Genomic DNA, 15,000 nt, shown 5'->3' with positions numbered 1-15,000 from the left:
ATATTCCAAAGACATGCAGGTCAGGTTCATCGGTGACTCTAAAATTGACCGTAGGTGTGAATGTGAGCGTGCACGGTTGTTTGTCTCTGTATGTCGGCCCTGTGATAGACTGGCGACCTGTCCAGGGTGTACCCCGCCTCTCGCCCAATAACAGCTGAGATAGGCTCCAGCCCTCCACAACCCCACGAGGATAAGCGGTATAGATAATGGATGGATTTTCAGATATGGCTCAAAACTATAGACCTTGAAGGATTTCTGACGCATGACCATACATCCATGGTGATTATCAGCTGGGAAGCTCCCTGTGAAACTCAAGGCGTTGGTGTTTTAGGGTTGCCAGTTCAGTCTGGCTGAGCTTTGTTGATGGTTCTGTTCTGACGCGAGGCATGCAGTTCATACCAGGCAACCCCCCACCCCCATCTCACTGGGATTCAGTGCTAATAACACACAAGTATGAAATTGGTTTTGACCTAAACGCCTGGGTAGGATAGACAAAGGAATGGAAAAAATAAAAACAGAGTTCCCCTTTAAACCAGCCTGACAACACACCCACACATTCTCACATATCAGATGGACAAGCAGAAATAACATAATAATCACGGCCCGTAAAGAGAAGTTTATTGACTTGTCAACTGCTTATTGGTGCGGAGCCGTCGTATTGCGTTTAATACCCCTGCTATTGTTCAGAAACCAATTAAGTGCAGTGCACAACCTTCTTTTTTTTCTTCTTTAGGCTTGTGACTCAACAAATCACAGCCTGTTTAATGTTTCTGGCATTTATTGAGAGGGTTGATCACTTTATCACCGTTATCACTTAATTTATGTTCTGGACATCTTGGGCAGTTTGAGATTGAAATTTAAACAAATCTTCCCCCATCAACTACACATTTATTTATGAGCTATGAGCTGATTTATTGCTTTGGCAACGGGCTTCTTGCCATGGCATGTAACTTAATTACAAGAGCCTAAACATTGATTTACTGCGATCTTGTGTGAAAGGCACTTGTGGCATTGAGAGCAACAGGCGGACCCTGTGGTGCTGAGACTTTCCTTCTAACAGCCATAAGGATCAGATGGCGACTTGTTCTGCACGTCTTTTTATTTAATTTAATTAGATTTTTTTACCCTGTGCTGTCAGCATGCTGGACATACAACACAGAGTATTTGTTCCATTGCATTGAGGACAGAATGAGTCTGCAAGTGGAGTTCAACTCCTCAACCTGCAATGACACGCTTCATTCATTCTGTAATCATCAACAACTGCTGCAATAACTCTGTCCTGTGGACGACCTGTGGGACGAAAACAAGACGGCCACCAACTGTTTGGAGATCCATCTTATACCATGATTTGGTCTTTAAATAATAATCATCATCAGTACTTCAAGAGGGGGAAGGAGAATCACCACGGGTGAGACGGATAAACATAGAACCAAACAACATGCACATGGAAAGACATAAACCCCCAACCCCTTAAAAGTCAGTGCAACTGCTATCCCTGCACTTGGTTTGGTGTGGATGGATACCATTTTGTGCGCTGTTCCAACTTTGCAGGAGCTGAGAGGAGCTGCCTAAGATACTGCAGTTCCTAAAACAGCCTGAAATGCAGGTTGGAGATTTTTTTTCAGTGGCATCGCTGGACTGAGGCCCAGAAACGAAGGACCTCCTCGTGAAACCACAGACGGCGGTGTCTGCATGTACTGACAAATATGCGCGTTGCCGACGGTACGCAGTAGATCACAACCACATCAATCGGTGCAGTTACTACAGGTCATGTAGAGCAAACGCAATTGGCCAGGGGGCTGATGTAGGTCGAGAATTAAAAAGCTGTAACCAGATTTGAATTCATGGCACCGAGGCAGCCCCATTTCAACAGCAGCATCACTTAGAAGTTTGGGGCGTTGCCACGGTGAGTGTGATATGTGATTCTTACATTTCATGTTTTTATATTCATGTGAATTTATTGTTACTCTATGTACATACAGTAGTGATTTATATTTCGTCCAAAGACCCCTGATCTCTCTCTCTCTCTCTCTCTCTCTCGAAATAACGGATGAGACTTTTCCTCGCAGCCAGACGGTGTAGTGTTTAAATAAATGTCTCAGGGGCAAATTCACAAAGACTGTATGGCAGCCGCTGATGGCACCATGAATTGCGCATCACTTGCAGCCGCAACCGCTCCCTTCCCTGTCTCAAGGTCCCATTCACAAAAGACACTGCGCTAATGATACCACAGCGGAAACACGGCAATAAAGTTTTGCAGACGAGTGCAATTTGTCCTTGTTTTGGGCTCGATTGCAATTATCCATGTGGAAAAGTATAAACGGTGGCTTTGGGCCGAGAACACAGTGGGCAGGACAACGGCAGAGAGAAGGAGAAAAAGTAAATTTCCCTGACCGACGAGGTACAGAGGCATTCCCCAAAAGTTCAGGCAAGGAGCTGAAATGTGTCGGAGAGAAACCGTACTTGGGATTTAATATCCCAGTCTGTCAGTGCTGTTGGTGTTTTCAAATGCACACCTTGAGTAAAAGAAGATATCACCCAGTGCCTCACAAGCTTCTCAAAGGGGACACCGCTCTCTTTATACGCTTATAATTCCACCTTAACTGCGTGTGGCTATTGGCACTGGTGTTTGTGAATTTTCCTTTGTTTTTTTGCAATGAGGCTCATTTGCATAGAAAGGGGCCAATTTTGCGCCTAATGTATGCATATTACCTTATTTAAATTTGTGCAAATAGCACTGGAGAACCCAGACACAATTTGCTTGGCAGCACCATTAGGGGTGCATTTCATCCTTATTTGTGCAGGTTTAGCAGCCGCAAATACCGTGCAATACCTTTGTCAATATGCCTCTCAGTGCAATGAGACTGTTTGGATGAAGGTTTTTATGCTACCGTTTTCCTGATTCCTATTCAGAGCGCCTGTCTAGACCAGCCTTAATATCATTGAATTCACTTGGCCATGAAGTCTGTCTTTAGGCCTGGGGCGCTGAAGGCAAAATAATGGCTTGAAAACTTATAATTCTAGGCCTCAACTTAAAATGAACCTTATTTGAATCTTAAGCCAGAAAACCTTGAAAATATAATAATAATAATAATAATCATCATCATCATCATCATCATCATCATCATCATCATCATCAACATCATATAATTGAAACCTAACTAATTAACTAGTGTGATTAATAATTGTTTGTGAAAAAATTATAGTCATTGTCATTGTGGTTGTCGGCGGTCACCCAAGTGTGATGGTTGAAAGTCTACTTTTCCTCCAGGAGTGTGTTTTTAATTCCTGCATGTTGTGCTCTCTCTGACTTTCAATCACAGCAGCTTGGTGAACTGAACACACAAGTGGGAGGAGGACAACCGGCAGCAGCTGCCACATTGAAGTAGTTGGACACGGCCCGCCCCGCGAGGAGCGCAAGGAGGCAATGACTTGAGAATAAAGGGGACACGCTCTACTGGCACTTGCAAGTTCCCGCCCGGGGAAACCGCCTTCGGCACCTGTTCTCGGAGAGAGCGCCAGCGTGCCTGCACGCATACACAAGCTCCCACCGAGTCCCGACACACGTACAAACCGTGGACCGTGGAAAAAGTGCCAGCGACTTCACCCTTTTGTTTCTGAAGAGGCAATTCGAAACCTCGAGTTAAGGCCATCTTGTTGGGACACGTAGCCAAACTTGGGCAGCAGGGCCTTGCTCAAACTCGAACGAAAGAGCTCAGCGGCCACCTCACTATGCCGCCCAGGTTGCGGTCTGCGGGTGCCAGGGCCAGGGAGGTTCACCATCCAAAAATGGCTCTCGTGACCTCCGTTTCTGTTTCGACTGTGTGGTCTGGTGCTTCAGCCGCGGGGACTCCATAACGTCTCAATTCTATCACGCTTTTCTCAAAGCTGTTACTGGGACCCTCCATTGCATCGCATGGCACTGGAAGTAGCGATGTTTCCAAACAATCCCACAACCCTAATACAATATGCCGACTACGTGATCGACATTCGCCTGGTGCCGAATCTACACGGCATAAGTGCATCAACCATATTCAGTAAACGCCTTGTTCCACGTCCGGCCTTAACGCTGCACGGGGTTAAACATCACCCCGTCAGGGCTAGACCTTTCAATTCACAACGCAGGGTGGCGGCCATTTGTCACCCTTTTCACCGGAGCGACCTCTTCCTCGCCCCCCACTCCGTCTCTGCCCCTCGCTCTCGCTCCGTCGTTCCCTTTCCCACTCGTCTACAACGTGGTAATCGCCTCCCGCGGTTTCGTCGTAACGCTTGTAATGAGGCAGCCAATAAGACGAGCAGTATGCAGTCACACGCCGCCTCCGGTGATGGCGGGTCAGCCGGGTTGTTTTTCATCTTCCACCAGCGGTTGGTTGAGCCGGTTGGGTGGCGGCAGCCCACCGTGGATTCGGGTTTTTCACATTTAAAAGCGAGTGGGGAATGGCCGTGAGCATGTATGGGTGTGGAGCATGCAAGCGTGGCCAGAGTTCGCTTCACAATGGCAAATGTCCAAAACATTTACATCCAAAACCGCGACCACTTATATTGAACTCAGTGGTATTAGACGTTTCCAAAGGCTCTGGGTGTGGAGAAGCCCTTCCAGCCTCCACACACACGTGCGACTTTGGTGGTTCGAGACAAAAACCCCGTGTGCCGGACCAACTCCTTCATCGTGAGTGAGGCTCCTCCACCTGGGATCGCTCAACACGGCAGGGTGGGGGACGGCCAATTACCTGCCGGGGCCACAGAGCCCGTGCGTCCGGCAAAGTTCGGTCCGTGACATTTTGTGCCATAATCTTGTTGGTGCCGTGACGGCATCTTGGCATGTGGCCAACAGGGGTACGGTACGGGCTGACGAGGGAAGAACGTTGGCGTCACTCACGCGACTGCCTGTTTTTATCATTTTTAAAAGGACTCCTTGGTTTGAAGCCATGTGGGACACGGTCAGTATACCGTCAGTAGATGAAGACCTCAAGCCTCATCTTTCAAGTCATTGCAATTTTACGTCAGTCGACTGGCTTCAACTGGTACAGTCTGACGAGGCTGTCGGTCAAGGTGTAACCTATTTCCCATTGCCAAATCACATACACATCACATACTAAATGTAAAATAAAACCACAATCACAGTGTTTGGAGGCCATCAGTCATTCACTTCCGATCCAAAACTCCTTATTTGGGCAAACAAGGCAGGCATACAACCCTACGTCAAACTTATAAGGTCCACTGGGAGGTCGAAGCGGGATAAGTTGAGCTTGCTTCAGTAGTTTTATATGTTTATTTCGGAATCAGAGAAAATTACAAATTACTTTTTGGTGAGTGAGTCATATTTCTTATAACACTGCAATTAAGTCAAAATAAAAAAATAAATTTGCCGAGAGCCGATTGACATCTGAGGAATAAAATCAAGCCCCGGGTGCAAACTATGCACCTGTGGGAAGGGATTCGAATATGAAAGACACACCAGGGAAATATAATATATTAAAAAGTACTTCCCATTTCTGTCATTTCATAAAAAAAAAATAAAAAATAAAAAAGGGAACCAGTGAGAGAGTTTGAATAATGAAGAAAAAAAAAGGAAAAAGATAAAAGATAAAAGATTTTATAAAAAAATGAAAATCAGAAAGTAAAGGGGGAATGTACTTACTTCCAGAGGGCGTTTCGGCGTGGACGGGGGGCGTGGAGGGGATGAAAGACGGGAAGAAGAAGGAGCGCAGCGAGCGATCGCTGTGGAGGGGCGAGCGCTGACCGGGCAGGTTCTCGCAGCTGCCCACGCTGCTGTGGATCTTAAGGTTTAAAGGTTTGCTCTTCTTCTTAGCTCTGCAGGGAGAGAACGAGGGAGGCAACGAAGCAGGGGGCAGAAGGGGCAAACAAAGAAGAGACAGGTGGGGGATTACAACCGGTTTATTGTAACAACATAATTGGAGGATTAGCGGCCGGCGATACGGGCCGCCACAAGGTGGAGAGGCTTTTAAAGTCGCGGCGTCGGTGGCACGACTCGCTGAGTAAAGATTAGAGGCCGCTAAAGGGATTGGAGGAGCATCAAGTGGGAAAGAGAGAACTACACGAGAAGGAAATAATTCGATTTGAACCCAACAATTATGTCTGACATGTCAAGTACTAATGGCCCACAGTAATGGTTGAGCTCGCTTTGAAGTTGGGCGTGTTGCTGGCCCCTGCGTTGGAATGGCACTCGCTTGTAAAGCTTCGTCTTGTGAAGAAAAGCCAACTCAAATTTTTGGTTTTGGACATGGATATATCACTATAATATCGTTGCTGGGACGTGAGGCCTGGATCCCGTCTGGGATTTCATAATATTGCAATATATATATATTATAACACACTTATTACATATCATAAAACAGCGAAATAATGCAGTTTTCTGCACTTCAGAGACTGTTCTAACTGTTCTAATCATTGGTCATAATATCCACATTACTAATGACTGTTTCGCAAATGTTTCTTATGTTTAAATATATATATCGTCAAATTATCAATATCCAGTAATTTGTCCAAAAATATTGTGATATTTGATTTGTTGACGATATGATCCAGCCCTACCTGCTCCACGACCTAACCCTAACTACTGACCTAACCCTGCCTTACCCTGTATATTATACAGTACTACCCATTAGAAATTCCAAAAGCACCGAAAAATAAAGTGTAGTGTACACATTTTTGTTTTCATGGACATTGTCATGAAATACCCCTTCTAGCCTGTCAGTTTAAAAAAAAAAGTATAATTAAAGAAAGTTGTTCAAATCAAATCTACATACAATCAAGTGATGCTCTGCGAAAAAAGTGTCAAAACAAACTCAATGCAATGAATATTCAGTTTGTTTTTTTTCCCCCCTTGGTGACGAACGAAAAATGAAAGTATCTCAGACATTTCAAGGGCGACGCCATCGAAGCTTCCGCTGCTGAGGTTGGAACCGCCAGTCTCGCTCCAGGGCCCCGGGGCCATTTCACATGGCACAAAGCACGCACACACACACACACACACACACACACACACACACACACACACACACACACACACACACACACACACACACACACACACACACACACACACACAGGCACACACACGCACACACACACAAAGACAGACAGGTATTTAACCCGAGGAGACAAATCTTTCACCCGAGGCCCAATGGAGACAACACCAAACATGGCTGACGCTGAGCTGCGGGAAAGTGACGCGAATCCTGAGGCAACTGCTGCAACGGGGAGGCGAACAATGACCGACGGGTTTCTATAAATACTGATCTGACGCTTTTGTCGAGGTGTTAAAAAATGAAAAAATAGCGTGACGGGGACATGCTGGGACAAAAGCACAGACACACACACAGACACACAGACACACACACACACGCGCGCACACAGAAACACACTCACGGACATATCCTCACACCCACGAGGGCTGGGCCAGTCATGAAACTTTTTCTGCCGATCGGTCATCACCCAATAAATAGAATCGATCGTGCACAAGGGCGGGCCCTTTGCCTCTTGATGTCCATGGTGATTCTTTTTATAAGGCGTCTTTCGATTTTTTTTGTTGTTGTTTTTTATTTTGACTGAATGTGCATCGAGATTTAATTGGAAAGAAAACAGCTGTATCATACTGGAGTAAAGGACGGGTCCCCAACCCAACAGACCCCTGTTTTAGTCAGGGTGCTGCTGGGGGAACCGTTTCTCCCAGAGTGAGATGCAAAGGCGGAGCGGTGTCGAGAGCGGAGCGGGGTTTTTTTTTGTTTTTTTTTTATTTCTTCAAAACCCGAATATCAATTGTCAACCTTGGATAAAATACAATAATATTAGCCCAAATAATATCCACATTTAAGCGGGCGCCCATGTGTGGTTTTACTGGGAAAAGGAGACAATAACTGCTCTCATTTCTTATAATCACGGCAGGAAAATAACGTGGCAACTACAGTCTTATAATGAGTCGAATGTTCCAGAATAAATAACTTTATTTCACTGAGAGGAAAAAGGGGAAGAGAAAGTCCAGACAGGCAGCAGCGTGCAGATTTATTTTCTGGGCAAAATATTAATACAGGTGCGGTACACGTTCTGAACGGCCTCATTGGTCGAGTTCCGAATGAGGCTTTAATATTATTATTGTTATTATTATTATTATTATTATTATTATTATTATTATTATTATTATTATTATTATTATTATTATTATTAATAATAACAACAACAACAACAACAACAATAATAATAATAATAATAATAATAATAATAATAATAATAATAATAATAATAATAATAATCCAATAATCATTATTATTATTATTGTTGTTGTTGTTATTATTATTATTATTATCATTATTAATATTATTATTATATAGTCTACTGCAAAAGGGAGATTAAAAACAATGATTGCTCTGCAATGCACAGTAAACTCCAGAGACGAGTGCGATCGTTGCAGGGACAAGTATTGTCAGCTTTGTTTTAGAGGGATGGTGTAGTGTTGGCATACAGCACATTAAATAAAACTATTTATGTATATTTATAGGAAAGGTGGATGTTTTATACATTTTAGCAATTTTTAAACATTGTTTTTTTACATGTATCTCGATGACCGTCGACTACCACGAATCACCCGATTATGAGATAACCGGCCTAATAATACCCACAGACACAAAAATAGACACACATATATATAAAATATATATGTGATATATATACGGTATATATATCACATAAATATACAGTATATGTGAGCGTGTGTGTAAATATATATACGCTTTATAAGTATTCATTTAAAATATATATTGTATTTTTTGGGCATATTGCTTAAACTGTAAATACTGTATACATGCATAAGTATACATATATATCATATTAAATATAAGTGTATGCGAGAGTGTTTGTGTATGTGGTATGCGTGTGTAAAACATCGCTTTGACGACAACAAGCAGGCAGCACATGCACATCACAGCTCTCTCTAATGCCAATTACAATGAGGCTGCAGCGGAGCGCAATGTGTCTGAGAAATAGGAAAAGGAAAAAGCCCGGGAGGCTGCAGGCATTAAACAAAGAGAGAAGCCAGACTGCGGAATGGGACCACGCAGGGGAGTGAGGGGGAGAGGGAGATGACAAATGAAATAGATGAGATAGAGGTGAGAAAGTGCACGAGGGGAGAACCGACGGAGGACAACCAGACCAACGGCGTCTGATACGAGGGCCGTTAGGGCCGCAGTCAGATGTGGAAAGAGAGGTGCGGCGTTTGTGCTGCGTCTCTTTCGGCGCGTGCCGCGTGCTGAGTCAGCCGCCTTTCCAACGGCCGCCCGCGACGCATCTTAACCCCGGCCGCAAACTGAATTCCCTCGGCACGGTAATGTCCCATGGACGTGAGGACCCAGAAGCAGTGACACCTAAACGCAAGAGAAAGTAGTTTTCGGAAGACACCGAGAGCCAAGGGGGAGATGAAGTTAAGATCCTGTACAACTACAGTACCATTTGAACAGCTTATTTGTCAGTCTAGAAGTTTTGTTTTTTTCTCCATCCCATCGTTTATTTGCTCATCTGGCACCTACACGACGCCTGGAGACGATGGGAAAAATGGAAATCGAAGGAATATAAAATGGAATCTACAGCCTCCTTGGGAGTTTTACCTCCCACAGTTCCCAAACTTTATTGGCAGAGATTCCCCTTGTGGTTTGCATTTGAGCGGGTGACTTTTTATTTTCCTGTTGGTCAAATAATAGTCCCCTCTGAGACTGTAAGGTAGACTTAGAGAGACAGACAGACAGACAGACACACTTAGCATGGGTACGTGTTTGTATCTTGGGGCCAAATTTGTACCTTACTGGTGCAAAATTGTATAAAATGTGCCCTTAACGAGGGACTACCGCTCTTTGTTTTCTCAGAGTGGATAGACAGATAGTGCCGAAGGATGCCTCTTAAATGTCATTGCTGTGGCAAAAATATAAAGAATTACAGAGCGAGACGGAAAGGCGTGGACGGTCGACCAACGCTGGCGAAACAGACAACGGTGTTAAACAAGTGGAGCGGAGCAAAGTGTTTCTGGGCGGAAGGCGGTGCTGAAAGAGGGGAAGAGAAGCAATCAGAGAGTTTGAATCCCGAGAGAAAGAAAGAAAAAAAAAAAAACACGGAGGACCTCATCCATCACGGAGAAGGACGTCCGCCTCCCAAAAAAAAAAAAAAAACTGGAAAAAAACGCTCCTTAAAACTTTGTGGAGACGTTCTCAACCGAGCATGCTAAGTAGGACTCATTTAGTGTGGGGTGAATCGAAAGCCCAGAGGGGAGGATTCGCCTCTCGTCGGCCCCACTCCCTCTCCCTCCCTCTCCCTCCCTCTCCGGAGAGTGAGTCACGCAATTAGACCTGTTAGCAAGGCCAACACTTTACTCCCGTCTCCGGCAATAAGGGAGCAGCCTGGAGGTTATCACTCCCCGGCGTAGGGTCTTTGTCAGCTATTCCGATTAGCCCACGTTATGCCTTTCAAATGTAATTTAGACCATTCATCCCTCGCCGCGCGTGCCTTTATCCTCCCTTCAAATGTCGGAGAGATGGTTTTTCGACGGAGGAAAGCGGGAAAAAAAACAAAACGGCTGTCGAGTATAGCGGAGGCGAGAGAGAGAGAGAGAGGGGGAGAGGTAAAGAGGGAGAGAGATTCCCAATTTTCGATAAAAAGTGAAAAAGGCTGCGGAGGGCGGAGGGATGGCGTGCGGAAGGAGCGCCGCCGCAATCTGGGTGAACTCCGCGATCGCATTAGTTTGCGGTTAAATCACGCATTCATCTGTCTTTTCAGGGGCTGGGAGGGGTTTGGACGCATGAGAAGCTTTGGAGGAAAGAGATGGAGGGAAAGACGCGGTAATGATATGTGATGAACAGAAAGAAGAACAAAGAGAGAGGCGGGTCAACTGACAAGCGCTTTGGAAAACCCAGTGACTGTGTGTGTGTGTGCACGTGTGAAGTGAGGGGATGTTGAGGCTTTCCCTCCGTCGCACGTCAATGTGACTCATTCACCGGTGTGTACGTGGTATTCTGCACGCACAAGTTGCATCCGTGGACGATCATGAGTGGGAGTCACCTCAACTTCTTCCAATAATATCAAACAAATGTGACATGGTCGAGCTGAGGAACTCATGTAGTCTTTCACAATACTGCTCCACTTGTGCAACCCTAACGGTAACCCTACTATCCCTAACACCACTAACTCTCACCGTACTTACCCTAACCCTACTAACCCTCACCCGACTAACCCTCACCCTACTAACTCTAGCCCCACTAACCCTCACCCTACTAACTCTAACCCTAACGCTAACCCTCACCCTACTAACCCTCACCCGACTAACCCTCACCCTACTAACTCTAACCCTAACGCTAACCCTCACCCTACTAACCCTCACCCGACTAACCCTCACCCTACTAACTCTAACCCTAACGCTAACCCTCACCCTACTAACCCTCACCCTACTAACCCTAACTCTAACCCTACAAACCCTCACCCTACTAACCCTCACCCGACTAACCCTCACCCTACTAACCCTAACTCTAACCCTACAAACCCTCACCCTACTAACCCTCACCCTACTTACCCTAACCCTAATGCTAAACCTACTCACCCTCGGCCTACTAACCCTCACCCTTCTAACCCTCACCCTACTAACCCTAACCCTGCTAACCCTAACTCGACTAACCCTAACCCTACTAACACTCATCCTCACCCTACTAACCCTAACCCCACTAACCCTAGCTCTAACGCTTACCCTACTAACCCTAACGCTTACTCTACTAAGCCTCACCCAACTCACCCTCACCCGACTAACCCTCACCCTACTAACCCAAACCCTACTAACCCTAACCCTACTAACCATAACACTTAACCTACTAACCCTTACCCAACTCACCCTCAGCCGAACTAACTCTCACCCTACTAACCCTAACCCTACTAACCCTCACAGTTACGCTGACCCTACTAACCCTAACCCTACTAACCCCCACCCTACTTACCCTAACCCTACTAACCCTTACGCTAAACCTACGGACCCTCACCCTACTTTCCCTAACCCTACTAACTCTAACCCTAACGCTGAACCTACTAACCCTCACCCTACTAACAGAGTTTCCGTTAGAACAGACTGGTGTCGCTCAACGTGTCCTGGAAGATTTTAATTTCCCAGACAAACGGGACAGATTCCGGAAAAATATTATCATTGTCATATTGAGCTTAAAAACAATTGTTAAGCAGGTTATATAGAGAATGACATCATCAAGGCATGAAGATATATAATATTTTTTATTAAATAAAAAATAATAATAATTCCCGTTAGTAAACGCCATTTTAAAACTAAATAAATAATCAAATAAATAAATATTGTGAATGTTACAACTTGAAATCAAATAATTCCCTTTCGTGAACAATAAGTAACAAGTGCAGCCGCTTTAACAAACATTTCACTTAAAATTAAAATTCAGATAAAATCAAAAAGAAAATAAATATGAAAAAAAGTTTGTGGTGTTGACGTCTTCGTCGGGACATCCCGTCCACATATTTTACACAATGAATATTTAGTGTCTGCTTTGGGTCGGAACTTAAATATCCAAAAAACAGCAAACTATGGATGTATGTGTCCCAGCGACACATCATCTTCCTGCTTCTCCTCAGTGTTCTAGACGCTGCTGCTCTGTCTCCGCTCCGTGTGTTTCCTGTGTTTACCAGCACAACCTGTCCACGAGGGAGGGGGCGGGGCGTAGTTCCATATCGAGAAACATGATTGGTCAGAGGTTTACGGTCGGTTTGATCGTCCAAACTGATTGGCTTCCTGCCAAGCCCGGAAATTAACAGGTCTGGAGACATTTTTAATTGAAATGATCCACCAGCTCTATTTCAAATTGTGCTGGAATTGGAATTATTTTTACCGGAGATTATGACCGGAGAGATTTAAATATGTCGTACTTGAACAGATTTTCCCGGTTTAAAACCGGCAATTAGCCGATAACAGAAACGCTACCTACTAACCCTAACCCTACTAACCCTCACCGTTACGCTGACCCTGCTAACCCTAACCCTACACAACCTCACGTTTACGCTGACCCCACTAACCCTAACCCTACTAGCCCTCACCGTTACGCTGACCCTGCTAACCCTAACCCTACTAACCCTCACCGTTACGCTGACCCTGCTAACTCTAACCCTACTAACCCTCACCGTTACGCTGACCCTACTAACCCTAAGCCTCCTAACTCTCACTGTTACGCTAACCCTACTAACCCTAACCCTACTAACCCTAACCTTCACTGTTACGCTGACCCTACTAACCCTAACCCAATTAACCCTCACCGTTACGCTGACCCTACTAACCCTAAGCCTCCTAACTCTCACTGTTACGCTGACCCTACTAACCCTAACCCTACTAACCCTAATCTTCACTGTTACGCTGACCCTACCAACCCTAACCCTACTAACCCTCACCGTTAAGCTGACCCTACTAACCCTAACCTTCACTGTTACGCTGACCCTACTAACCCTCACCATTACGCTGACCCTACTAACCCTAACCCCACTAACCCTCACCGTTACGCTGACCCTACTAACCCTAACCCTACTAACCCTCACCGTTACGCTGACCCGACTAACCCTAACCCTACTAGCCCTCACCGTTACGCTGACCCTGCTAACCCTAACCCTACTAACCCTCACCGTTACGCTGACCCTGCTAACTCTAACCCTACTAACCCTCACCGTTACGCTGACCCTACTAACCCTAAGCCTCCTAACTCTCACTGTTACGCTAACCCTACTAACCCTAACCCTACTAACCCTAACCTTCACTGTTACGCTGACCCTACTAACCCTAACCCAATTAACCCTCACCGTTACGCTGACCCTACTAACCCTAAGCCTCCTAACTCTCACTGTTACGCTGACCCTACTAACCCTAACCCTACTAACCCTAATCTTCACTGTTACGCTGACCCTACCAACCCTAACCCTACTAACCCTCACCGTTAAGCTGACCCTACTAACCCTAACCTTCACTGTTACGCTGACCCTACTAACCCTCACCATTACGCTGACCCTACTAACCCTAACCCCACTAACCCTCACCGTTACGCTGACCCTACTAACCCTAACCCTACTAACCCTCACCGTTACGCTGACCCGACTAACCCTCACCGTTACGCTGACCCTACTAACCTTCACCATTACGCTGACCCTACTGACCCTAACCCTAACGCTGACCCTACTAACCCTCACCATTACGCTGACCCTACTAACCCTCACCGTTACGCTGACCCTACTTTCCCTCACCATTACGCTGACCCTACTAACCCTAACCTTACTAACCCTCACCGTTACGCTGACCCTACTTTCCCTCACCGTTACGTGGGTCATCTGACAAGCGCTTGGAAAAGCCGGTGACTCTGTGTGTGTGTGTGTGTACTTGTGAAGTGAGGGGATGTTGAAGTTTTCTCCGTTGTACATCAATGTGACTCATTCACCAATGTCTACGTGTACGTGGGATTCTGCACATACAAGTTGCATCTGTGGACGTGACTGCGCAGGTTTTCTTCTTCCAATGTCTAACAAATGTGACCTCGTCAGTCTTTCACAATGCTGCTTCACTTGTCCAACCCTAACCCTATCAACCTTCACCCTACTAACAAACACCCTACTAACCCTCACCCTACTCACCCTCACCCTACCAACCCTCACCCTACTAACTCTCACCCTACTAACCCTCACCCTACTAACCATAACCCTACTAACCCTAACCCTACTAACCATAACCCTACTAACCCTCACCCTACTAACCATAACCCTACTAACCCAAACTCTATTAACCATAACCCTACTAACCCTCACCCTACCAACCCTCACCCTACTAACCCTCACCCTACTAATCAGAACCCTACTAACCCTCACCCTACTAACCACAACCCTACTAACCCTAACTCTACTAACCATAACGCTACTAACCCTCACCCTACTAACCATAACCTCACTAACCCTAACTCTACTAAC

At 45.6% G+C, this 15,000-nt stretch overlaps 1 protein-coding gene across 1 annotated transcript in view; it reads right to left on the bottom strand.

The window, feature by feature from the left end:
- The window catches only part of ksr2 (kinase suppressor of ras 2), a gene marked incomplete at both ends in the record, with an annotated part of 115,713 nt that overhangs the window by 54,205 nt on the left and 46,508 nt on the right, over positions 1-15,000 (bottom strand). The window contains one exon of the mRNA XM_080003549.1: positions 5,642-5,814. Coding sequence (XP_079859675.1) covers positions 5,642-5,814 — 173 coding nt within the window. The remainder of the gene's footprint in view (positions 1-5,641; positions 5,815-15,000) is intronic.

The sequence above is a fragment of the Zeus faber genome, assembly GCF_960531495.2.
Source record: "Zeus faber genome assembly, chromosome: 7".
In the NCBI taxonomy this organism is placed as follows: Eukaryota; Metazoa; Chordata; class Actinopteri; order Zeiformes; family Zeidae; genus Zeus; species Zeus faber.
This window is presented reverse-complemented; position numbering and strand designations above follow the sequence as displayed.